The 27,322-nt window shown below is 41.0% G+C and overlaps 1 protein-coding gene across 3 annotated transcripts in view; it reads right to left on the bottom strand.

Moving 5' to 3' along the window:
* Window positions 1-27,322, bottom strand: part of mgat4b (alpha-1,3-mannosyl-glycoprotein 4-beta-N-acetylglucosaminyltransferase B) — a 166,950-nt gene that overhangs the window by 114,443 nt on the left and 25,185 nt on the right. The window contains exon 1 of one of the 3 annotated variants that reach the window (XM_069897970.1): window positions 13,252-13,341. The exons of the other annotated variants lie outside the window; for them this stretch is intronic. Within the exon in view, the coding sequence (XP_069754071.1) occupies window positions 13,252-13,339 (88 nt within the window). The 5' untranslated portion in view covers window positions 13,340-13,341. Of the gene's footprint in view, window positions 1-13,251; window positions 13,342-27,322 lie in introns of those variants that run through there. 3 annotated transcript variants of the gene reach the window in all.

Below are 27,322 nucleotides of genomic sequence, written 5' to 3'. Positions count from 1 at the left end.
AGGTGGTGATTCATGAATTCCCTGTAATACATTTGTACTGCAGCTCCTGTTCTCTCTCGGTTCCTGGCAAATTTACTACACTGCCGTGTAACATCGAAAGTGAAGTAAAAGCACATCGGAGCATTAATGGAAAAAAAGACCCAATCACCCGTAAAATCTATCAGTCTGGCACCAAAAATTCATAGTGTGATTACAATGAGTGAATACTGTCATACACAAGTACACTGTACAGATGCAATAAAATTCTTGCTGCAACTACACAGTTATGCAAACTCCACTAACAAACAACTCTTATAAACTATATTATCACACAAGAAATATAAATGCAAAACTATAGATAACTATTCAATAGCTCAGTGCTGGTCTTGTAAACCAGGGGTTATGAGTTCATACCTTGCTATGGGACTCATTTCAGTAGGCAAAATTTTTTAAAAATTCATGTAGCATTACATGACAATAATGGAACCTTTACAGTTGCACCTATGGCAAATAAAAGGTACACTAGTGCAGATGGTTCTTTGGCCCTGGAGTAGTGTTCTGGTTAGGGTAACACAAGGAGGTTCAACAGCCTGATAGCTGTTAGAAAGAAACTGCTCTTGAACCTGGAGGTAGCAGACACCAGGATCTGAACCTTTGTCTGAAAGGGATAGCAAGAAGAGTGTGAGACCAGGATGGTGGGGCTAAAACTTCTTTCTTCTTTGGCTTGGCTTCGCGGACGAAGATTTATGGAGGGGGTAAAAACTTACTTCATAATTAAACCTCAATAATCCTGACAGCTCGGTCAGTCCCCAGCTCAGCAGGTGATGTGGCCGTACTCACATCCCAGATCCAATCCTCCATTTCTATCACCATGCCTCACTTCCCGTACTGCCTTTGAACTCACCCGGCTCACAGGAGTATTTATTACATTGAACATTAAAAAAGGTGAAGTATATTTGCATATTAATATAAATAATATCAAACAATTCACAAAGTCTGCTGGTCTGACAGCAGTGTCCAGATGGTGCAGGGTTATGGTGGTGGAGTTGACACAGATTGCTTTTAATAAATCTACTCAGCCAAATTATTGTTATCTCAAGACCCCTCTTGTTAAACTGATTCTTCTGTACTTTGTGAGTTTGTTCCTGCAGCTTTTCAGACTTTCCACTCCTCAAGCTCCTGAATTTACAGCTGTTTGGCCAGGGCCTTTGCACTTTCCTCCCTTGTTTCTTCACCAACCTGACTTTCATCCAGTCAGAACCAGATTATTTGTGAAGCTTGTGTGCACAAGGGCTGTTACAGAAGGGCTGTTACTGGGCTAAAAATATAAATTGCTTTTTCGTACCTTCCTATCGATTTTTAACCCCTCCAGCGACTCAACCACATCTTCTTTCCCTGAGATTCCACTCACATCACTCTGGAAGTCCTGACTAGATTATCCTCTGAGAGCCATAGCCATGCCCTCTGCTTCCAAGAATGTCTCCCTCTTGATCGTTGATTGTCCCCTGTGACAACTGCTTTCCTTTTCAAACTGAAAAACTCTTCTCTCTTCCAATCATTCTTCTGCTTTTTGTTTCCTTTCTCCTCTGCACTTCCAGTGATCAGCCTGCTTCTCACTTGTGTGAATTGCCTGCCAAGCTTTGATGACATGGGCCAGATCTGTTCTCAAACCTTCTCCAATTGATTTCATTTTCTTTGGAATCATCCATATCCTTGTCCATGTGTATTCTAAACCTGATGACATCACAACTGCTGCTTCCCAGCCAGCACACTTTGCTGCTTGGTCAAACTTCACCTGGCTCATTTCCCAGAACATGCCACTTTATCTTTGAGTCCAAGTTAAACACAGAAGTCTGCAGAAATGCTGGAGGAACTCAGCCGTCTTGCAGTGTCATATAAGAGATAAAGATATATTGATGACATTTTGAGCCTGAGCCCTTCAAGCTTTTATCTTCGAGATTGACAAATTTCCTCACTGGCAAGAAACAAAATCTTCACAAACTCATCCCCTCTTTCAGAATCAGAATTTATTGTCAGGAACACATCACGAAATTTGTTGTTTTGCGGCAGCATCACAGTGCAAACCTTTCGATAAATCACCATACAAAATAAACAAAAAATGCAAGAAAAAAAACCAAAGTACAGCAGTGTCTGTGGTTCATTTTCATTCAGGAATCTGATGGCGGAGGGGAAGAAGCTGTCTTTGTGCTACTGAGTGCTCATTCTCAGGCTCCTGTACCTTTTTCCCCCAATGGTAGCAGAATGAAGAGGGCATGGCCTAGGAGGTGGGGGTCTTTGAGGATAGATACTGCTTTCTTAAGACACCACCTCTTGTTGATGTCCTCCACGGAGTAAAGGTTGGGGTCTGTGATGTCACAGGCCAAATTAACAACCCTCTGGAGTTTTTTTCTTGACCTGAGCATTGGCACCTCCGTATCAGACAGGGATGCAATCAGCCAGAATGCTCTCCATTGTACACCTGTAGGTTTGAGTTTTCAGTGATGCACCAAATCTCCTCAAACTCCTCACTAAGTATAGCCACCAGCCTTTACCCTATCCCAGTTTATGGATAGCTGACAATCCCCATTACCACCACTTTTGCATAGTTATTCAGCATGTCCATGTTGGCCATTTTGTCTACTTGAGCTAGTCTCATTTTCCTGCATTCAGCTCATGTCCCTCCAAACCTTTCCTATACATATACCTGTCAATGTCTTTTTTAACATTGTAAATCACTCATCTCTATCACTTCAATTCACTCTACATACTTCTTGGTGGAAAAAGTTGGTCCTCGGGTCCTTTTTATCCTCTCACCGTAAATCTAGGCCCTCTAGTCTTACATTCCTCTATCCTGGGGAGAAAACTTATCATTCACCTTATCTATATCCCCCCATGATTTTACAAACCTCACCCCTCAGACTCTCATTCCGGGGAAAAAAAACTCCTAGCCTATAAAGTCTCTCATCAATTCCTCCAGTCCCAGCAACATCCTTCATCAACGTATTGAGCATAGGAGTTCGGATGATATGGTGAAGTTGTACAAGATATTGGCGAGGACAAATTTGGAGTATTGTGTGCAGTTTTGGTCATCTAACTTTTTTTTCTTTGGCTTGGCTTCACGGACGAAGATTTATGGAGGGTTAATGCCCACGTCAGCTGCAGGCTCGTTTGTGGCTGACAAGTCTGATGTGGGACAGGCAGATACGGTTGCAGCGGTTGCAAGGGAAAATTGGTTGGTTGGGGTTGGATGTTGGGTTTTTCCTCCTTTGCCTTTTGTCAGTGAGGTGGGCTCTGCGACCTTCTTCAAAGGAGGTTGCTGCCCGCCAAACTGTGAGGCGCCAAGATGCACGGTGGAGGCGATATCAGCCCACTGGCGGTGGTCAATGTGGCAGGCACCAAGAGATTTCTTTAGGCAGTCCTTGTACCTCTTATTTGGTGCACCTCTGTCTCGGTGGCCAGTGGAGAGCTCGCCATATAACACGATCTTGGGAAGGTGATGGTCCTCCATTCTGGAGACGTGACCTACCCAGCACAGTTGGATCTTCAGCAGCGTGGATTCGATGCTGTTGGCCTCTGCCATCTCGAGTACTTTGATGTCGGTGATGAAGTCGCTCCAATGAATGTTGAGGATGGAGCGGAGACAACGCTGGTGGAAGCGTTCTAGGAGCCATAGGTGATGCCGGCAGAGGACCCGTAATTTGAAGAAAGAGATCAACAAAATTGAAAGAGTGCAGAAAAGAGTTACTAGGATGACTTCAAGAACTGAGTTACAGGGAGGAGTCACGTGATGGAGTAGTGGCCGGACGGTGAACTCCAGCCCTCTCCAGAAAAGTCGGGAAAAACGAGAGAAAATACAAAGGCACAGAAATACAAGTTAAAGAAAAGTGAATATAAAGGTGGAAAGAAGATGGAGACAAAAGGAGAAAAATCAAAATCAACGGAAAGAAGAGAGGAAGAGAAGACAACGGAGGAAAAAGGTGAAGGCCTTACCTGTCCGAAGAGGCCCGCTGTGGAGAGAAGACCCCATTACCTCAGGTTGGTAGAAAGAGAACTACAACAATGGCTCACAGAGCCGAGTAAAAGTGCGCAACCGCGCATGCGCGACTCCTCGCGCATGCGCGATGCGCATACAAAAAAACACACCGACGGGAGGGGGGACCAGCTGGGGAGTCGATCTCCACAGCCGGCAACGACAGCTGCAGAACACCTGCAGCAAGAAGACACCACAGAAGACAATGGAAACAAGAAAGAAGAGGAGGAAAGGGCAGCAAAGAAACAACAGATGGTCAACCTAGAGGAAGAAGAAGAGGAAGAGGAAGAGTACAGGGAAATAGAAGAAGAAAAGATAGGCAAGGTAAAGGAGGTACTTGCTCTTGTTAGAGGATACATGGAGTCATTTAAAGAATGGCAAACACAGGAATTCAATGATTTAAGAAGAAGAATAAACAACACAGAAAAGAAAATAAATAAAATGGATATGACCTTAACAGAAATGGGGAAAAAAATGGACAAGATGGAAGAACGGGCAATAGCAGCAGAAATGGAGGTAGAAGACTTAAAAAAGAAATTGGAGGAATCTAATAAAAAAACTAAAGAGACACAAGAATTACTAGCCCAAAAAATAGATATAATGGAAAATTATAACAGAAGAAATAACATAAAGATAGTGGGCCTTAAGGAAGATGTAGAAGGCAAGAATATGAGGGAGTTTATAAAAGAATGGATCCCTAAGGCCCTAGGATGTCCAGAACTACAGCAAGAAATGGAAATAGAAAGGGCACATAGAGCATTGGCCCCTAAACCACAACCACAACAAAAACCAAGATCTATTGTAGTAAAATTCCTAAGATATACTACAAGAGAAAAGGTGCTGGAGAAGACAATGGAAAAAGTAAGAGAGGGCAACAAACCACTGGAGTACAAAGGGCAAAAAAATCTTCATTTATCCAGATATAAGCTTTGAACTCCTAAAGAAGAGAAAAGAGTTCAATGCAGCAAAAGCGATTTTATGGAAGAAAGGATATAAATTTACACTGAAGCATCCTGCGGTATTGAAAATATTTATTCCAGGACAACAAAACAGACTATTCTCGGATCCAGAAGAAGCACGAAAATTTGCAGAACAATTACAAAAATAGACTGAGGGATGAAGACGGGTAATGAGAGCAAAAATTATCACGATTGATATGTATGTGGGTAAAGACAAAAATAGACTGAGGGATGAAGACGGGTAAGGAGGGTAAAAATGACCACGATTGATATGTATGCGGGTAAAGAGGTATAAGAGTGAATAGAGACAACGGGCATATGTGAAAGTATCTGTAATTAGAGGAAAACATAGAAAGTATAGACAAGAATTAATAAGGGAAGGTAATGGAATAGAGAGAATAAGGAGGGAACTAAAAGAGTGACCTTTGTGACATATAAAAAACGAAATCTTTTCTGGGGGGGGCTGGGTGGGGGGAAAAGAGCGGTCACTGCAAAATCAGTTGACGCTTGCGAGTGGATTCGCAAATCCAAATGGAGAGGGGAGATGTGGTTGTCCGACAAGGGATAAAGGGCAACTCAGGAGGGGAAGGGGAGATTGGGGATAAAGAAGATAGAAATAGGAGAATAAGGAAAATGTTGGATGTTGTAGGAATGTTGTCTGGTAAAGAGTTGAAAATAAGAAAACAGAAATGGAAAAGGAGGAAAGGTAATGATGGAAAAACGGAAAGAGAAGATAAACAAAATATAAAATGGCTACGCTGAACTATATGACTCTAAATATTAATGGAATACATAACCAAATTAAAAGGAAGAAACTACTAAATTTACTGAAAAAGGAAAAAATAGATATAGCATTTGTCCAAGAAACACATTTAACTGAATTGGAGCACAAGAAATTAAAGAGAGATTGGGTAGGACATGTAACAGCAGCATCGTATAATTCAAAAGCAAGAGGAGTGGCTATATTAATTAGCAAAAATGTGCCATTTAAAATAGAAGAGGAAATAATAGATCCAGCAGGGAGATATGTTATGATAAAATGTCAGATATATTCAGAGCTTTGGAATCTACTTAATATATATTCACCTAACGAAGAAGATCAAAAGTTTATGCAAGATATCTTTTTGAAGGTAGCTAATACGCAAGGGAACATACTAATAGGAGGGGATTTCAATCTGAATTTGGATCCAAATATGGATAAAACGGGGAAAAAAATTAACAGGAAGAACAAAGTAACCAAATTTATAATTAAATCAATGCAAGAAATGAAACTTGTGGACATATGGAGGAAACAAAACCCAAAAGAAAAGGAATACTCATACTACTCGACTAGACATAAAACATACTCAAGGATAGACCTATTCCTGTTATCAGCCCACATACAAGGGAGAGTTAGGAAAACGGAATATAAAGCTAGACTATTATCGGACCACTCACCCCTGTTATTGGCAATAGAGCTAGAAGACATCCCTCCAAGAATGTATAGATGGAGATTAAACCCCATGCTACTTAAAAGACAGGATTTTAGAGAATTTATTGAAAAACAATTAAAAATGTACTTTGAAGTAAATACGGAATCAGTGGAAGATAAGTTTATACTATGGGACGCAATGAAAGCATTCATTAGAGGGCAAATAATAAGTTATGCAACCAAGATGAAGAAGGACTATAATCAGGAAACAGAGCAGTTGGAAAGGGAAATAATAAACATAGAAAAAAAATTAGCAATAAAGGAAGATACAACCAAAAGAAGAGAATTGGCGGATAAAAAAATAAAATATGAAACATTACAAACATATAAGGTGGAGAAGAATATAATGAAGACAAAACAGAAATATTATGAACTAGGGGAAAAAACACACAAAATCCTAGCATGGCAGCTTAAGACAGAGCAAACTAAGAAAACGGTATTGGCAACAAGGAAAAAAGACAAACAAATTACATATAATCCAAAAGAAATTAAGGAAAACTTCAGAGAATTCTATGAACAATTATACCGAACCGAAAACGAAGGGAAAGAAGGGAAAATAGATGAATTTTTGACTAAAATTGAACTACCAAAACTACAAATAGAGGAACAAAATAAATTAACAGAACCATTTGGAACAGTAGAAATACAAGAGATAATAAAAAATTTACCAAATAATAAGACACCAGGAGAGGATGGACTCCCAATAGAATTCTACAAAACATTTAAAGACCTAATAATACCGCCCCTCCTGGATGTAATCAACCAGATTGATGAGACACAAAACTTACCAGATTCATGTAAAACAGCAATAATTACAGTGATACTAAAACAAGGGAAAGATCCACTCTCACCAGCGTCATATAGACCAATATCTTTGCTAAACACAGATTATAAGATAATAGCTAAACTATTAGCGAACAGATTAGCAGAACAGGTACCGAAAATGGTAAATTTAGACCAAACTGGATTTATCAAAAAAAGACGCACAACAGACAATATTTGTAAATTTATTAACTTAATTCATGCAGTAGAAGGAAATAAAGCACCGGCAGTAGCAGTTGCTTTAGACGCAGAGAAGGCCTTCGACAGAGTAGAATGGAATTACTTGTTCAAAGTATTGCAAAAATTCAGTTTACCGGAGAAGTATATTAATTGGATTAAAGCATTATATAAGGGACCGTTAGCGAAAGTGACAGTAAATGGACATGTATCAAAGCAATTTAACTTAAGCAGGTCAACGCGGCAGGGATGCCCACTATCACCATTATTGTTTGCGCTAGCTATAGAACCACTAGCAGAATCGATAAGAAGAGATAATAATATAAAAGGAATAAAAATAAAAGACAGGGAATATAAAATCAGTCTGTTTGCGGATGATGTGATAGTGTACTTAACAGAACCAGAACTATCAATAAAAGAACTATATAAGAAATTGAAGGAATATGGAGAAGTGTCGGGATACAAGATAAACGTAAATAAAAGTGAAGCAATGCCTATGAATAACGCGGATTTCTCAAAATTTAAGGAGGAATCCCCATTCAGATGGCAAACGCAGGCAATAAGATACCTAGGTGTGCAAATAAACAAAAATCTAGGCCAATTATATAAACTCAATTACAATCCACTAATGAAAAAACTACAGGACGATTTAGAGCATTGGAAAGAGCTACCACTAACACTGATAGGAAGGATAAACTGTATTAAAATGAACATTTTTCCAAGGATACTATACTTATTTCAGGCATTGCCAATACAACTGACAGAAAAATTCTTCAAAGAGTTAAAGAAAATAATAAGGAGATTTTTATGGAGAGGGGGGAAACCGAGGATAGCACTAGACAAATTAACAGAATGGTATAAACAAGGAGGCTTACAATTGCCAAACTTCAAAAATTATTATAGAGCCGCACAATTAAGGTACCTATCAGATTTTTATCAAACAAGGGAAAAACCAGACTGGACGAGACTAGAATTAGATAAAATAGGGGAAAAGATACCTGAACACATATTATATAAATGGGACGAAAAATTGGTACAACATAGAACTTCTCCAGTATTACACCATCTCCTCAATATATGGAAGAAGATACATGTAGAAAGAAATAAAATAAATTACCAAATACCAAAACTAATATTGACGCAAAATAAGCTACTCCCTTTTACAATAGACAACCTTGCCTTTAGAAAATGGGAAAAAAAAGGGATTAAAAGAATAGAAAATTGTTTTTCAGGAAGTAGATTCTTATCCTTTGAACAAATGAGAGATAAGTACAATATAACGGGAGATACAGCGCTGGCATATTACCAACTGAGATCCTACTTGAAAGATAAATTAGGAAGCAACTTGAGTTTACCAGAGGGAAGTAACCTTGAATATGTGATTACAGATACAATGTTAATCAAAAGATTTATAAAAAATATGTATATTAAACTGCAAGAAAAGGAAAATGAGGAAACAAATGGTAAAACTAAACAAAAATGGGAACAAGATTTAAATATAAAGATAAAAAAGGAAACATGGGAGAAGTTATGCTCTGGAACGATGAGAAATACAATAAATACGAGGCTGCGTATGATACAATATAATTGGTTACACAGACTATACATTACACCGCAAAAGTTAAATAAATGGGACCCAACAGTATCTGATAGATGTTTTCGATGTAAAAAAGAAAGGGGAACAACAATTCATGCAATCTGGACATGTGAGAGAGTAGAAAAATTTTGGGATGATCTCAATCAGATATTAAATAAAATAACAGAAAACAATATACCAAAGAATCCAGAGATCTTTCTCCTAAGTAACATAAAAAATAAAGAATTTGGAATTGACTTGGAGGATGCACAAAAAAGATTTGTTAAGATAGCCCTAGCTGTAGCAAAAAAATGTATTATGTCAACCTGGAAATTGGAAGATAATTTGAAAATACAACAATGGTATATAGAAATGAATAAATGTATTCCATTAGAAAAAATAACATATAGTTTAAGAAATAATATTGAAATATTCGAACAAGTATGGGAGCCTTACATTAAATACAATAGCGAAAACCTACCGGGAACAAACATTACCTAAGTTGATGGAAGGAGAAGAGAAGAAAAAAATGGACTCAGTAGAATTTCTGGTGTATTTTTGTTGAATGACAACATTGTCTAACTGAATTAATGCAACCTAGATTGTATAACTAAAATGGATGAGAGGGGGGAGGGATGGGGGGGTGGCTTGGGAGGAGGGAGGGGGGAGGGAGAAAAAGTCACTGTAAATGTGTGGAAAAGAAAAAGTGTATATCATGGCTATTGTGATTTATGGTGTGAAAAATAAAAAATTTAAAAAAAAAAAATAAAAAAAAAAAAAAAAAAAGAACTGAGTTACAGGGAAAATTAAAAAAAAAAAAAGAACTGAGTTACAGGGAAAGGTTAAACAGATTTATTCCCTGGAGTGTAGAAGAAATGAGGGGAGATTTGATGGAGGTATACAAATTTATACGGGGTATAGACAGAGTAAATACTTCAAATGTGATCTCACCAAGTTCTAAAATAGAGCATGGATAGGACATTCAGCACAGTACAAGAACTTCAGCAAAAGATCTTGTGCCTACCTCTGTAAACCAACTCAACAATCTAATTTTTTACCTACCTCACACCCATACCTCTATTTTTCTCACCTGTATGTGCCTATTCTAAGAGTATTTTGAATATCCCTATTGTACCACCAGCCTGCACCACCACTCCCAGCTATTTAGTCCAGGGAATTACCACTCTCTTTAAAAAAAAAAGCTTACCTCTGACATCTCCCCTAAACCTTTCTCCACTCACCTTAAACAGAGGTCCTCTGATATAACTGAGGAGTGATGTTAAAACTCCCAGAACATCACATCTCTGCAGTTACCCTAAAAATTTGCTCCTTGATTTACTTCCCTACAGTTGAGTGAACACATCCTTACTGTCAGAAAGTACTGCTCCAGGACATCTCTCTTCATTATTGCTATGACATCCTTTGGCTTCTGTAGTTTAAGAAGACACAGGGGCAATCTATGCCTGAAACCAAAAAGCATAAGTGAAGGACTTGATGCCTGAGTGCATGGAAAGATGGATCAATACATAGAGTCAGATGAGATTTATCCCAGGCTGCTATGGAAGGCAAGAGTAAAGATTGCTGGGGCTCTGGCTAAGATTTTTTTTTAAATCTTTGCTGGCCACAATTGAGGTACCAGATGAGTGGCATATAGAGACCACCCTTTTCAAGAGGGGCAGCAGGGGAAACGATAATTATGGACCTGTGAGCATAACACTACAAGAAACCATTGGAAAAAAATTCTGAAGAACAGAATTATTACTTGGAAAGGCAGAGATAATTAGATGACCAACATTGCTATCTGAACAATCTGAATTTTCTGAAGACCTATCAAATTATACTGATGATGGCAGTGTGATTGATATGATTTACATGTTCCTTAAGGATTTTCACAAGTTTTCACAATGGAGACTAGTCCAAGATACACATCCACTGAATCCATGGTGAATCAGATCTAAAACTTGCTTGGGAATAAGAGGAAGAATTTGAAGGTGGGCTGCAGTGTTTTTGTAATTAAATGCCTGTGACACATGATGTTCCACAGGGATCACACCTGTTTGTGCCCACTGGTCAACATGGGTGTAGTGAGCCAAATGGCCTGCTTCCATGCTGAGTGACATTCTGGCTACCAATCAGAGCTTCTCAACTGAAATCCTTTCTTAATGCAAACATTCCAGTAAATCCCTCCACTCTTCCAGCCATTGGCATTCCCTCGCTAACTGCTAAATAGAGGCCTCACCACTCCAGCTGAAGTCTAACCATCGATTTATGATCTAGTGATGACAGCCCCAAAAGAGATCTGTAAACACGTTGTTCATCTTGCTTAAGAATTTCAGAGCAGACAGAACTAAACATCCTTGTAACCTGAGCACATGTTCAATAAATTTACTGTCAGTCAGGCGACAGAAATCCATTCATCAATGCAAACTTACAGCTAACAAGCAAACATTCCAGTATCATGTCAAGATTCAAATCTGACAGACAATTCAATGTTTACAAATTAATTTAAAATAGCCAATTGTTTTACTTTTTTAAAAAAACCAGGAATTCAATATTTGGTAAAGGCAAGTTCATAAAATATAGAGCCCAATCAAATAATCTTCTAAGTTCAGCTGCCAGCTACGACTCACATGGATACTCATGCCTCTTTAAAATGTGGGTTTGAATCCACTCTAGAGAGAAACACAATCCAGATCAACTCTCCTGTACAGTAACCACATTGTTTTGTCAAGAAACTATCCATCAAATGAGATGTAAACTGAGACCATGCTAGCTCTCTCAGGTGAGTGGAGAAGATAATGAGTTTATTATCATATACATTATAAAATGTAGCAACGCATCAAAATTCTAATTTGCTGTAGCTGAACCGTATTTCGGAAAAAAGCTACCATAGTAAACATTAAAAAGAGATGACAAATACAGATCTATAATATTCACAGTTCCCACAATGCAAGAAAAAAGTGGCATCACAATTGTGCAGACAGTCCTTTTTGTGGTGTTGGCGCAGTCCCTGATCAGTGTAACAGCCTGATAACTGTTAGAAAGAAACTTCTTGACCTCGACCCAATGTGCTGGACTTCAGGCTTCTGTACCTTCTGCTCAAAAGTAATGGTGAGAAGAGGATGAGACCAGAGTGCATCCAATTAATTTATCATACACATTCTCCAATGTACATATGTGCCGAAATTCTTACTTGCCATAGCCAAACAAGTATTTGCAAAGAGAAACTAGAATCTTCTGTACCTAGTAAATTATTAGGAAGTCAATGAAATACAATTAGCATCCAACCGGAAGTTTAAAAAGTGCTCTATACAAATAACTACATGTGAATAAAAACAAGCGCATTCAGCAAGCAAACAATTATAAAAGTACCGACAGTACAATGTGAGTGCAGAACCACTCAGTGCTGTGATTTAAGGTTCAGCAGGGTCACAGCCTCGGGAAATAAGCTCTTCTCGAGCCTGCTGGTTCGGAAGTGAAGGCTCCTGTAGTGCCTACCGGGAAAAGAGTAAAGTCTATGGTTAAGGTGAGAGACATCCTTTTTTTGTGTAATATTTTATTTATCATTTTGTAGCAGCTCACCGGAGGCTTACTTAAACCGGCTCAAGAGGTTCTGAGTGACGTCATGATGTCACAATGAGAAGACGTCATTTGGAACACACAGAGTTTAAAAAAAGCTGCAGGTGAGTGAGTAAACAACTTTTATTGAACTTCGACTCAACTATGTCTGATCATTTTCTCATTCTTCATTTCGCACTGTGACACAGTTGCTACAATTTTAAATATATTTAGCAATCAACAGTCTTACCAAATACATCAAGAGAACCCATCCCTCTAGCCACCTTCCCTCAACACAAGGCCAAAAACATATCGAGACTTGATAATATCAGTGTTAAAATCTTTAGACATGTCTACTGGATAGTCAGTAGCTATCATAACCCTATATTGGCATCATTAAGGTACATATGCTCTAAATACGCTGACAGATTTTTAAGAAGTTGTTATATATCTCTTCCTGAGATTGTATGTGACCTTTTCAAGAAGGATGCAGTTATTCATCTCCAAGGACCACCTATCCATGAGTAATGGGTTGCATCCTTAATGATGCTCTGCCCTGCCCTAACAACTTTCCTGATAGATGTTCTCAATGGTAGGCAATTGGATACCAACAATCCACTGGGCAGTTTTCATCACCCACTTAAGAGCTTTATCATCTAATACAAGATAATTGACTTACCATACTGAGAAGCCATAGATGCTCTCAATAGTAGAGGTAAAAATCCATCAATATCCTGGGAAAGAGGTGTATTTTCTTCATGCTCCATAGGAAATAAAGACGTAGTTGTACCTTTTTGATCAGGATGGAAGAGTTCAGGGACCAGGTGAGATCATCAGAATTGTGTGTACACCAAAGAATTTGAAGCTTGATACATTTTCCACCACAACTCCATTGATGTAAATAGGGGTATGAGCGTGGCTTCCAGCACGCCTGAAGTCCACAATAACATAACATAACAATTTACAGCACGGAAACAGGCCATTAGGCCCTTCTAGTCCGCACCGAACCAAACACCCCTCTCTAGTCCCACCTCCCTGCACAATGCCCATAACCCTCCATCTTCTTCTCATCCATATACCTGTCCAACCTTTTCTTAAATAATACAATTGACTCCGCCGCCACTATTTCTCCCGGAAGCTCATTCCACACGTCTACCACTCTCTGAGTAAAGAAGTTCCCCCTCATGTTACCTCTAAACCTCTGCCCCTTATATTTAAAATTGATCTCCTTGGTCTTCTGAGTGTTAAGTGTAAAGTTGTTGTCGGCACACCATATGGCCAGGTGCTGGACCTCATCACTGTAGGTTATCTCATCATCCCAACCACCGTCTCTTAAGGAATTAGACAGACTAGATGCAGGCAGGTTGTTTCCAATGCTGGGAAAAACCAGAACCAGGGGTCACAGTTTAAAGATTTGGGGAAATTTTTTTTAGGACTGAGATGAAGAAAATTTTCTTCTCTCAGAAGGTGGTAGATGATCCAGAGCAGAGGTCTTGTGGAGAGAAAAATGGCAGAGCCTGTTCGGGGCTGCCGTGGGAGGAAAAGATGGATGGCCTACCTGGAGAGGTGATCAAGGACGTTGGGATGTGCCAGTCGGAGAGCCGTCGGAAAAATGTAGGCATTGATGTGCCTGAACTCCGAGGTGAGCCCAGTGGCTGGTGGCAGGAGAAGGCTGGAAGCAGCAGCAGCAGTGCGGCAAGGGGAGGAGTGGCAGGGAAGGACACAGGAAACTGCAGGCCTACTCCCAAAGGTGGGGACAGGAGCACAGGTGACACCAGGAGGAGCCCTATGAACAGAGGTGGTGCCAGACACAAGGTCAATGGCGAGAGGAACATCGGGCAGCAGCACCAGGAGCGGCTCAGAGGGGGAGAAAGAGAGCAACCAGCGGGGAGACCCTTTGCCACAACAGAGGCAGATAACAAAAGGAAGAGCAAGAAGAAACAAAACCCTTCTTGGACATCTTCAAGGAGGGGATGGAAGTGGAGGCCTCCGAAATTAGATTTAAAAAAGTATTAAGGGACTGATCAGTAGAAATGGGGGAAGATGGTTGTGAGGGATCTGTTGGGAAGGGCGACCGCGGTGGAGGAGAGGGTGGAAAGGATGGAGGAGAGGGTGGATAGCCTATAAAATGACAGGGATACTTGGACAAATGAGAGGGAGAGAATATAGAAAAAAATTGGATATGTCAGAAAACTTTAAAAGGAGGAACAACTAAAATTGTGAGGGTAAAAAATGGGATGGAAGGAAAAGACCCCATTATATTTTTCAAGGAATGGATCCCAGAGGTATTGGGTAAGGATACAATGAGCAGGGACCTCTGGATGGAGAGGGCCCAATGCCCTTTCTTTTCCAAGCCGGGTCCGGGGCAGAGGCCCTGGTTGATCTTGATAAAACTCTCAAATTATTAGGATACATGTGGTGGCCTGGTTGAATTGGGAGGTGAAAAGGTCCTCTCTACCCCCACCCCCCTCACCCCGATATAACTTGGGATATTGTAACAATCCATCCCCAGCAGGGAAATGAGTGTGACTAACAAAACGGGACATGGCACAGATGGCATGTGCTTTCTTTTCAGTTGTTTTTGGTTTTTATTTTGAGTTTCTTTATTTTCAGTCTTTCATCTTTGTTACTTAGTCATTATCATTCCGAGGTTTTACTTCTTCCTAGGTTTCTGTAGGGGGTCATTGGCCCCACTGGCATTTATATCAGTATAAATTAATTGACTGCATTTTCAGCTGAATGTGGGGGAGGTGGGAGGGGAAGGGAGAAATACAGACCGTGTGTTTGCATATGAGGGCATATATGCGTGTGTACATGTGAGTGTGAGAGAGAATGTTGGAAAGATTGAATTGTTTGTTGAATTTTAAGAGTCTGAAAATCAAAAATAAAATATTCAACAAAAGGAGAAAAGGATAATCCAGGAAATAAAGACGAGTAAGCCTCATAACAATGGTGATGAAACTATTTGAAAGGATATTTCGGGATAGGATTTACACACACTTGAAAAGACAGTCAGATGAGGGCCGGTTAACCTGGCATTGTGAGGGGCATGGCATGTCTTGAGATTTTTTTTAGAAGAGATGACAGTTGAAGGTATTGTGATGGATGTTATCTACAAGAACTTTAGCAAGGTTTTTGACATGGTAGGGAGATTTAGAATGTGTAGATGTACATGATCCACAGTGAATTGACCATTTGGATATGGAATTGGCTGCCACAGAGACCATGGGTATTCTGGATGGATGCCTGTGACCAGTGGCATTCTGCAGGGAACAGTGTTAGAAAGATTACTGGAGATGTGGACAGTGTAAAAGGGTATCAAAGAATACAACTGGATAGAGATCAGTTACCAATATGGGCAGTCTAATCTGGACAAGTATGAGGTGCTACACTTTATAATGTCAAAAGTTAAGGGAAGGTATGCAGTTAATGACAGGGCTCTTAAAAGCAATGATGTACAGACATTAAATGTCAATTAAGTTCAAAGTTCAAATTTATTATCAGAGTGCATACATGTCATCACATCTTAACCATTGGCAATTAGAACTAGCGCAGATGGGCATCTTGATTGACATGAACAAGTTGGCCTGAAAGGCCCATCTCCTGGCCCTCTCACTCTCTCTCCATAATTGCTTCCTTTCTCCAAGGATGGAGAAATTGCACCAACACTACTGGCAATTTACACATTTAATGAATGAACAAAAATGCTCTAGATGAATTATAAGTAGTTAAGTGGTCTAAAAAGGCAACTTACCACCTCCTGTGAGAATAATTAAGTGGAGGTTTTAAATGGAATTCTTGTTAGTGATGTTAGCATCCAATTAATAAAACCATCATTGATCCAGCAAACTTTTAGTTATACTACCATACCAATCTCTTTGTATTGTTCAGTTATTTGAGTGTTTTTTAAATCCAGTTTTTGTCTTGGCATATTGTGGTAATTTAAAGTACACTATTGTAAGTGGTACTGTCCATACCTGTATGGTTGCAGCAATTAAGAATTTCAGTGTATCTGTACATTGTACATATGTATGACAATGAACTCTCATTACTCATTTGTCTTTGGCAAGGAAGATTGGACATCTTTTGTTGTTTTCTTGAAGTATGAACTGGCAGCTGTGAATTGATGGGAGACAGGCTTGTATGTAAAGCTGGTTTGCACGTGAATATCCAAAAAATATAGGAACAATTGGAATTGGAATAGGCTTTTGCTTATACCTTGAAGAAAGGATCAAGCCCGAAACATCGGTAATATATCTTTACCTTCTATAGACTCTGCAAGACCAGCTGAGTTCCTCCCGCATTTCTGTTTGCTATTACTACAATCACAGTGTCTGCAGATTTTGGTGCTTCGCTCTCTCAAGAATCACTCTGTCTACCCTAAAAATATTTAGAGACTCTGCTTTCACCCCATTGTTTCAGGGAGAAGTTCAAAGACTCATGTTCACTTCCCTTGACTGAAATCTGGAATTAGGAATCCCATGTTCCAAAAGAGGCACCTTTAGTTCTAGATTCTCTCACAAGAGGAAACATCCCCTCTTCATTCACAATGGCATAATAGTCCAACATTACAAATGTCCAAAATATAGGATTGTATTTTATTCTAACAAGACTTGGGTGAATAATTGACGATCACCTGCTAAAGCTCATCATCCTGGACACGAAATCAATCAATTGAACCTAATGTGCAAAATGCACACGAAAAGGAGAGGCCAAGCCCTCGAGCAAATAGGCAAGTTTCAAATTAAATAAATATCAATCTTAGAAGAGTTTGTTCTGACATTAAAACTTAGATAACAATATGTAAAAACTCACTGCAATTTTTAAAAGAAACATCACAGTCTAAGTGTCCAGAGAAGTTTTGTAAGAATGACCATCTATGCCGGCACATAAGATGACTTGGGTATAGGACAAACCCTGGAATTTCCACCTAAAATGTAGGTTTTGAGCGATGCCCTTCGTACAAGACAACCCCTCTCCCCCCAAATAAAATCTGGTACTTACCGCAGACCAGTAGGTGCAGTTAACAGCAAATCACAATATTTTAATATCAAATTTTATCAGCGCATTTTTAAAATGTATCACCTTAAATTCCTATAACAGGCCATTGAACATTCAAAGCATTACATTAATTACTTGTGCTGAAAACACAGCCAATGGCAATTAGTCTGGGCAAACGTACCCTGTGAAGGAGCGCTGAGACTTTGTTGATAACTAACAGGACACGTGCAAGATTGCGTCGGAGCCAGCAGAAAGATGGTAGCGGTATTGAGACTTTGCTATCAAGGTACGGATTTTAGACCCAGCATAGATGACCCTTGATTTTGAGATGACATTTTTAAGTTTCAAGGACTGTCCTATACGGAAACATGTACGGTACTTCAAAATGCAACCTGCACACAAAGAACCTTACTTTTTAGGTGGAAGCTTCCAAAACCCCTTCATAATTGATAATACATTCACGCTCAACAGCCTAACCAAAGGTCTTGGATCTGAAACTCAAACAGTTTCTCTTTGCAGAGATGCTTTCAAATGTATTAGCATTCTCTCTATTTCCCTATGTAATGGATTGGACAATGTCCAAATACCCAGATTCCATAGTCCACAGTGATAAAAGTCCAATAAAGGGGGTAAAAATAAAGAAATCCCTGGGTAAATTCTTACTTCTACTAAGTGGTGCAACATCTTAGTTATTTCTAGAACATAAAAATTAGACTAAAATGCCTTAGAAAACCTTTACTGCAGCAGGACCATGCACAAGAGAGTAGCCATCTCTTCACTCTAGACTTGCATAGAACTAAAAGTTGCATTTATAAAATACATGCCACAAGGACCGCATAGTTAGCGCAATGCTATTACAATGCCAAGAACCAGATTCAAATCTGGCACTATCTGTAAGGAGTTTGAATGTTCTCCTGGTATCTGCAAGGGTTTTCCTCCGGGTGCTCCGGTTTGTTAATGTGATGTATGTCTAAATTAAAATTAGAAATTAGAGAATAATTAGAGCAGCTGCTCTATGGAACTTGCCATATCCCATGTGATTATCACAAAAAATCCATTCTGTTTCACCCACAGGAGGCTCAACTTAAGATTCTCAAATAAAAAAACAAAATCGATAAAAATCACATTTTATTGTAGTAGATTTTGCAACTTTTAGCATCCTGTGGTGATTTTTTACCAGCATCTTAAACACACTACCTGAGGCTCCATCACCCTCTGACTTATGCTTGCAACCTTATGTCCAAGACTCAACCCAAGCTACAGGAGGAACAAATTAAATAACAGAAAAGCAATGCTTACTAAACAGATTATAACCACTAACCTCTCTTGAACCTACTAAACACTTCTGCCTTTAAACCTCAAATTTGCACTAAATTGCTACTCCAACATCTCTCCACTCATTGTCTTTGGTAATTAATTTGGAACCTCTGCCATCAACCTTCTGCTGAATTTATGCAAAATGTGGTGGCATATGTGATGAAGAGCAAGCTGATGCATCAATAGTGGAAAACAATCTGGAATACCCGCTGAGCAATCTAGAAAAGTTAAAATTCAAAGCATTACATTAATTACTTGTGCTAAAAACAAATGTGTCTATCCTGGAGCACAGAGCATTGCAACCAATTAAAAATGCAATCAAAGTCTAAAGCGATTGCTGATGCATTATCTCTCCGCTACAGCCTGTTCTCCACTAGAATGTAACTTCATCTCATCAATCTGCTTTACTATTTTTGTTCACTTTCCACATTGTGCCAACATTTGTTATTTGAAAAACAGTGTTGCCCACGCACATCTGCAATATATTGCTCACACCAAACGTCAATTAAGCAGTCATGAGCATGGAATTAACGCTTTGACATAATTAATACTGAAAATGAAAATTGACATCTTAAAACAATGAAATATCATGTTGACTTTGGCATTAATTGACGATTACTAGCCAGTCCGATCATGTTGAGCTACCTTATGGTATTTTGAAGCCAGGTTATAAAGAGATTTGAAAGATAGGATTAACCACACTCAGGTAAACACATACATGCACTTTGCAATTCAAGATTTTGGCAGAGTAGAATGTCAATGTAATTGTGAGAAGGATGCCAATTGTGGTTGGGCAAATCAAAAGAGAGGTTGCTTTCCTAAGGAAGGTGGAGATATTGGGGGAGGGGGTGCTCCTGCTCAGTAAGTGCATTTTCGATATTCAGCAGTATGACCAGACACGATGAATGCCATGAGTGGCTAATGCAGAAGAAAACTATGGATTTTAGGACAGCTCAGTGATGCAGCAGTTAAAGACTGGACTTTGATCCTGGTCTCGCCAACGATTTATGCAGAGTTTGCAAGTTTTCCCTTGTGACTATGTCGGTTTTCTCCAAGCACTCCAATTTCCTCCCACCTCTCAAATATGTACTTGAAAGTTCATCGCTAACCATTGTTAATCCTTGGAGACAGAAGCCAGGATGTGCTAAAAAGGCAGGAGCCCTTTGGAAGAGTCAGTCATCATATCTTTCAGGTGCATCATTCGAAAGGATGAGGTGAAATGTTCTGATTCAGTTCAAAGAAATGTGAATCAAGAAAAGTGGCTGTAGTCTAATAGAGTTCACCAGGTGAGGGATGTGTGGGGTGTTTCCAGCAGGTGAAGCTATTACTATCAACTTCAAAGACCTTCCAGGTACATTCAGACCAGTCAGATCATGAAGTCGACTGTGAAATTTCAGCTAGAAAATAAACAAAGCAGATTCATAACGTCGGAAGTTAAAACAAGTGACGAGATTCTGCATCAAATGCTCCAAGCTCAGGCAGCGCTTCAGAATATTCAGCTCTTTAATCCAGTGGGATTCTTTTCAAAAATCAGTGAAGCCTTCACACCAGTAAGCAGTGTGGTATGTGTCCTCCTGATATGATGACTTAACCATTTCAATCCAGAAGCCTGCTGAGTATCCATGACCTCAGAGGATCAAGGAATATCAAAAACGCAGCCAAGTTCTGCAATAAATAATGCTACCACCAAAGACTTTTTTCCAGATCCAACACAAATACAATCCAGACTGTGTGCAATTTGTTCATTAGCGATCCATATTCATGATCAAAAAATTCTGCTCTTTAGAGTATTATTTATTGAGCAACAACACTAAAATTTAAAGTACTGAACAAACCTTAAACCAGGTATCAGAGTAGTCACCTGCATTCATCACAAGGGGAAAATGATTGCAGTATACAAGATCGTGGGGAGTTCATGGTCTTAATTTAGACAATCTACTATCGGAAGAATATACTTGGAATAAGGTTAGTTTGTCATGTAATAAAAGTAGTGCAATATTGCATGGCATTTGCTTTTGTCTGCCATAAGGGCAGATTCACCATGGGCAGAAATTGCCTGAAGTCCCTCTTTCAGCCAGAGGAGGAGAAGCAAATGATAGTCCTCCCCCACCCCCGGAGTCATTGAGAGTCCATGGATTCACCTCCAGCGCTCCTAGAGAGTCTAGTCCAAACCATCATCAGCCCAAGCTCCAGATCCAAATCTCTGACATCATCAGGAAACCCTCAGTGCCTTCAGCACCCTCTCGCGTCCCACTTCCAATACCTGGTACCCCCTTCAGCCACTCTTGAGCCAGTCTCCAGCAGTCTGGAGCCTGGTTTGAATCCCATTCACCAGCAGATGATAGCCTATTTGATTTCTTTGCCTTAAGTTACCAACAACCCTCTGCCTAGGTGTTCTTCAGCCGTAGGACCACTCACTGGTCCAACACCATGATCACCAGCCTATGGGTCATCTCCTTTGCTTCTTCTCAAATGGGGAAGGGGAGTGTTCTCCAATTTTCTGCTGCCCTGCACCAGTCCTCTGGTTCCTGAGTCTGCAACCCCTCATAGCTGTCACAGAATTTTAAATAAGACCACTGTCAGTTCCTTTAACAGACAGTTTAAAGCCTGCACAGAAATGACAGCAGTCAGACTGGGCAGTTGGACCCTGTGGGAGCACTATGTCTCTGCTCCCCATGGGTCTGCATCAGCTCAAGCAGCGCTGCCATTTTCACCAATAGCAGGAATAAGGAAAATTTCTTGAACTGCAACTTGATCATTTGGATTACGCACGGTTTGGCAAAGTATGAATTTTAGAATATTAAGGTAAAACATTGAACAGCACATCTTCAGATTCATCACAGAGCCAACTCCCAGGAAGAATAGGCAACAGGAATAAAAAGAGAACACCCTTACAACATGAATATCATCACTGGTCACAATTCTGAAAATCTGCCTGAACAAGTTTACCACCTGTTCAAGGCAGCAGACAGACCAGCTTTTATGTGGACATAAGGCATTAGTCTTGCCAAGAATTAACTGAGACACAGGACAGCAGGCAAGTGTGTTAGTTGCAATGCTTTGAGTGGAGGTGAAGTCCAGAAAATGGAGAGCAGCATTCCTGATGTAGATCACAACAATGTGAGCTATAAAAATAGCCTGTGGCAGAGACATTTCCACTGTTCAGGCTGTAACTTACTGACCCAATTTCAAAAATGAATCTAAAGGTGTGCCAATGCAGTTTACGGGCATGAATATTGCTATCTACAATTATGCCGTGTGCAGAGAAGCCATAGAAGGCAGTGAATGCAGCTCAGAACATCGTGCAAACTTCCATCCTCTCCACGACTCCATTGACATTTACCACAGCCTGGGAAAGGCAGCCAACACTATGAAGGACTCATCACACCCAGGACACAGTTCCTTCCCTCTCCTCCCACCAGGGAAATGGTCTAAGAGTGTGAAAGCAGGCATCAACAGGCTTAAAGACATCAGGCTCCTGAATGAACCCCTCACATGGTATCATGGTTGGTGCTAAATTGATCTTTCTTTTCATTGCCATCCTATATTCTGTAATGGTGCTCTTTCCACAGCTGTATGAATATTAGAGATAACACGTTAGTATACTTGAAGAATCCTTCTCACTGTGTTCGGCATTTTTTTGATAAACTTAAAACCTTAGAGAACGTCTAGAAATAACAACCTGCACAGCTCGTTTCACGGTAAAAGTCACAGAATCTGTAAACAGTAACACCACAGATTCAATGGCCAATCCCTGAAAGCAGCAATACAGGAATAAGTGAAAGAAGGAAAACACTTAGGTTCATTTGAAAATTATTAAAATTTAACAAAGAATACAAGTATAAATGCAATCTCTCTCATCTCCTCAGGGCTGACCTTCTGAATCAACTCCTTTCCAGCTTCAGAGAAAAGAAATATTAGTTTCTGAAAAAGGAGCGTGGGAGGAGAAGATTTGCCCAGCAGTGGCTGCACATTGGAAGTGTCAGGAGTGCGATCAGTTGAATCTGGTGCTGTGGTGATATTCTGTTTTACATGACATTGACCCACCCACTCCTTTTCCCACACCACCTACCCAGGCATCCACAGGAACTGCAACACTTCCCCTGATACCCTCCCTCCCTGTCATATCCAAGGGCTGAGACCCTTTTCTGGTGAAGTGGCTATTTGTTCTGGTATTTCCGATGATGGATGCAGGGATCATGTTGTGGGTCTCTCTGAACAGGGAAACCCAAATGGAGATTGAGTGCTTTGCAGACCACCAGCATTCAGCTCACCACTTCTGGCTGCTTGTCACTTTAATTATCCATCCTGCTTCATTCCTTGCCTTTGGCCTCCTGGACTTTTTCAGTGAAACTCAGCAGGAAGAAGGCATTCCCCATTCATCCATTAATTCAATAATTTCAAACAGCCATTTCTCTTTTGTATCTTAGAGTATATAGTACAGTACTATACTAGAAGACATTTTGCCAGTTTCCGCAAAGCAGGACGTCAATCATGAGCTGGCTCTGAATGGGCAACTAAAGCGGCATCGTCTGCAAAGAGTAGTTCACGGACAAGTTTCTCTTGTGTCTTGGTGTGAGGTTGCAGGCTCCTCAGATTGAAGAGACTGCCATCCGTGCGGTACCGGATGTAAACAGCGTCTTCATTGTTGAGGTCTTTCATGGCTTGGTTCAGCATCATGCTGAAGAAGATTGAAAAGAGGGTTGGTGCGAGAACACAGCCTTGCTTCACGCCATTGTTAATGGAGAAGGGTTCAGAGAGCTCATTGCTGTATCTGACCCGACCTTGTTGGTTTTCATGCAGTCGGATAATCATGTTGAGGAACTTTGGGGGACATCTGATGCGCTCTAGTATTTGCCAAAGCCCTTTCCTGCTCACGGTGTCGAAGGCTTTGGTGAGGTCAATGAAGGTGATGTAGAGTCCTTTGTTTTGTTCTCTGCACTTTTCTTGGAGCTGTCTGAGGGCAAAGACCATGTCAGTAGTTCCTCTGTTTGCGCGAAAGCCGCACTGTGATTCTGGGAGAATATTCTCGGTGACACTAGGTATTATTCTATTTAGTAGAATCCTAGCGAAGATTTTGCCTGCAATGGAGAGCAGCGTGATTCCCCTGTAGTTTGAGCAGTCTGATTTCTCGCCTTTGTTTTTGTACAGGGTGATGATGGTGGCATCACGAAGGTCCTGAGGCAGTTTTCCTTGGTCCCAACAAAGCTTGAAAAACTCATGCAGTTTGGCATGCAGAGTTTTTCCGCCAGCCTTCCAGACCTCTGGGGGGATTCCATCCATACCTGCTGCTTTGCCACTTTTCAGCTGTTCGATTGCCTTATATGTCTCATCCTGGGTGAGGACCTCATCCAGCTCTAGCCTTAGGGGCTGTTGAGGGAGCTGGAGCAGGGCGGAATCTTGGACTGAGCGGTTGGCACTGAAAAGAGATTGGAAGTGTTCTGACCATCGGTTGAGGATGGAGATCTTGTCGCTGAGGAGGACTTTGCTGTCTGAGCTGCGCAGCGGGCTTTGGACTTGGGGTGAGGGGCCGTACACAGCCTTTAGAGCCGCGTAGAAACCCCTGAAGTCGCCAATGTCCGCGTTGAGCTGGGTTCGTTTGGCGAGTCTAGTCCACCACTCATTTTGGATATCCCAGAGTTTGCGCTGAAGATGGCTGCATGCGCGACGGAAGGCTTGTTTCTTCTCTGGACAGGACGGCTTTGTAAGGTGAGCCTGGTGGGCAGCCTGCTTCTTTGCCAGCAGCTCCTGGATTTCCTGGCTGTTTTCGTCGAACCAGTCCTTGTTTTTCCTGGAGGAGAAGTCCAGTACCTTTTCAGTGGATTGCAGTATGGTAGTCTTCAACTGATCCCAGAGGGTTTCAGGGGATGGGTCCGTGAGGCGGGTTGCATCGTCGAGGCCAAAATGTTTGGCCTGGAAGTCAGCCTGAAGAAAACTGAGGTCCTCCATCAGCCAGCTCCCCACCATGATTACCAGCCCCCCCCACATCTCCATTGGGCACACAAAACTCAAAACAGTCAACCAGTTTACCTATCTCGGCTGCACCATTTCATCAGATGCAAGGATCGACAATGAGATAGACAACAGACTCGCCAAGGCAAATAGCGCCTTTGGAAGACTACACAAAAGACTCTGGAAAAACAACCAACTGAAAAACCTCACAAAGATAAGCGTATACAGAGCCGTTGTCATACCCACACTCCTGTTCGGCTCCGAATCATGGGTCCTCTACCGGCATCACCTACGGCTCCTAGAACGCTTCCACCAGCATTGTCTCCGCTCCATCATCAACATCCATTGGAGCGCTTTCATCCCTAACGTCAAAGTACTCGAGATGGCAGAGGTCGACAGCATCGAGTCCACGCTGCTGAAGATCCAGCTGCGCTGGATGGGTCACGTCTCCAGAATGGAGGACCATCGCCTTCCCAAGATCGTGTTATATGGCGAGCTCTCCACTGGCCACCGTGACAGAGGTGCACCAAAGAAAAGGTACAAGGACTGCCTAAAGAAATCTCTTGGTGCCTGCCACATTGACTGCCGCCAGTGGGCTGATATCGCCTCAAACCGTGCATCTTGGCGCCTCACAGTTTGGCGGGCAGCAACCTCCTTTGAAGAAGTCCGCAGAGCCCACCTCACTGACAAAAGGCAAAGGAGGAAAAACCCAACACCCAACCCCAACCCACCAATTTTCCCCTTCAGCCGCTGCAACCATGTCTGCCTGTCCCGCATCGGACCTGTCAGCCACAAACGAGCCTGCAGCTGACGTGGACTTTTTACCCCCTCCATAAATCTTCGTCCGCGAAGCCAAGCCAAAGAATACTAGAAGACATATGTTCAAGGGGAGTGACGGAAGGTTAAAGGGAGATTTGCACGGTAAGCATTTTTTTTAAATACAAAAGGTTGGTGCTCATGGAACACCCTGCCAGGCAAGGTGATGAAACAGATAGAATAGTGTTTATGGATCATTGGAATTGGAGAAGGGATTCTCACCACATACAGGCAGATGGGATCGATTTAATTTGGCATCAAGGTTGGCACAGACCTGGTAGTAGAATGAACATTTGCACAGAGATCCTTGCTGCAAAAAATCAATAGTATACATTACCCCAGAATGGAAAAAGGGATAATAAATATAAAAGAGAAATAAATATTCATAGATGCAGTTAGCGTCAAAAGGCTGTTGCTAAACTGAGAGGTGTTGTCGTATCTTCTTCCTAAAGGTAGAAATGAAAAGAAGCTCTTACCACAGTGATGGGGTGGGAGAGGGGCATCCTTTATGATGTTGGCTGCCTTCTTAACTTAGCAGTGAAACACAAAAATCTGCAGACACTAGACTGTAGTAAAAACACAAATACTGGAGGAACTCAGCAGGTCTTGTAGCATCCATTGGTAAAGATATATAACCAAAGTTTTGGGGATGAACCTCAAGGTATGTGTAAAAAGCAGGCAGGCACCTGAATTAAAAGGCTGGGGAGAAGTAAAGGTGGGGGAGAAGCAAAGGTGTTAATTGGATATAGATAGGACAGGAGAGAGGGAAGGTGAGAATTGATGGGGTGTGGGAAAGAGAGAGAGAGACACACACAGCTAGAGGAAAGAAGACATCAGGATAGATGTAGTCGGGGGGGCGCAATGGAAATCAGAGGTCAACATTAATGCCATCTGGCTGGGGGGGACGGTCAATGGAACATAAGCGTTTTTGAAATAGCACCTAACAGATGCCTTCAATGCATCAGAGGTCAGAGTCCATTCTGGACTTGAAATCTGAAATGAACAGCAAGGACAGGAAATACTCAAAAGCTAAAGCGGAGAGAGAAACAGTTAACTCAGACTGACCTCCTTTCATCAGCACCAAGTAAAAGTAGAAATTAAAGAGTTGCAACAAAGAGGGAGGGGTAGAGAAAACAAAGGAGAGAAAGTCTGTAATGTGGTGGAGACCAACAGACACTGAATGATGAATCGCATTGTAAACTACTCAGGGTGGTGAATGGCTGTTAGTTGCAGCTGATTGGTCTGAAAAAAACATGTAGCAGATGAACGAGGTCAAGGGAGAGGAAAAAATTGATTGAACTATCAGAATAAAAATACTGCAGATGCTGGAAATACCAAGATCAGGAAGCATCAAGAGAAGAAAATAAGTTGACAAGTTGATCAATTTTCATAATACCTAACCAATTAAAAGGATTGAAAAATCCTCAGGACCATACAAGATACACCACAGTCGTTATGGGAAAGGAGGGAAGAGATTGCTGGAGCAATGGCGATGATCTTTGCGTCCTCCTTGGCTATGGGAGTGGTGCCAGAGGATTGAAGAATGGAAAATGTGGTTCTGTTTAAAAATGGTAATAGGGAGAATCCAGGAATTATAGGTCAATGAGTCTAACATCAGTAATGGTCAAACTATTGGAGAGGATTCTTAAAGGCAGGATTTTCGA

This window comes from Narcine bancroftii, chromosome 9 (genome assembly GCF_036971445.1).
Source record: "Narcine bancroftii isolate sNarBan1 chromosome 9, sNarBan1.hap1, whole genome shotgun sequence".
NCBI lineage: Eukaryota > Metazoa > Chordata > Chondrichthyes > Torpediniformes > Narcinidae > Narcine > Narcine bancroftii.
This window is presented reverse-complemented; position numbering and strand designations above follow the sequence as displayed.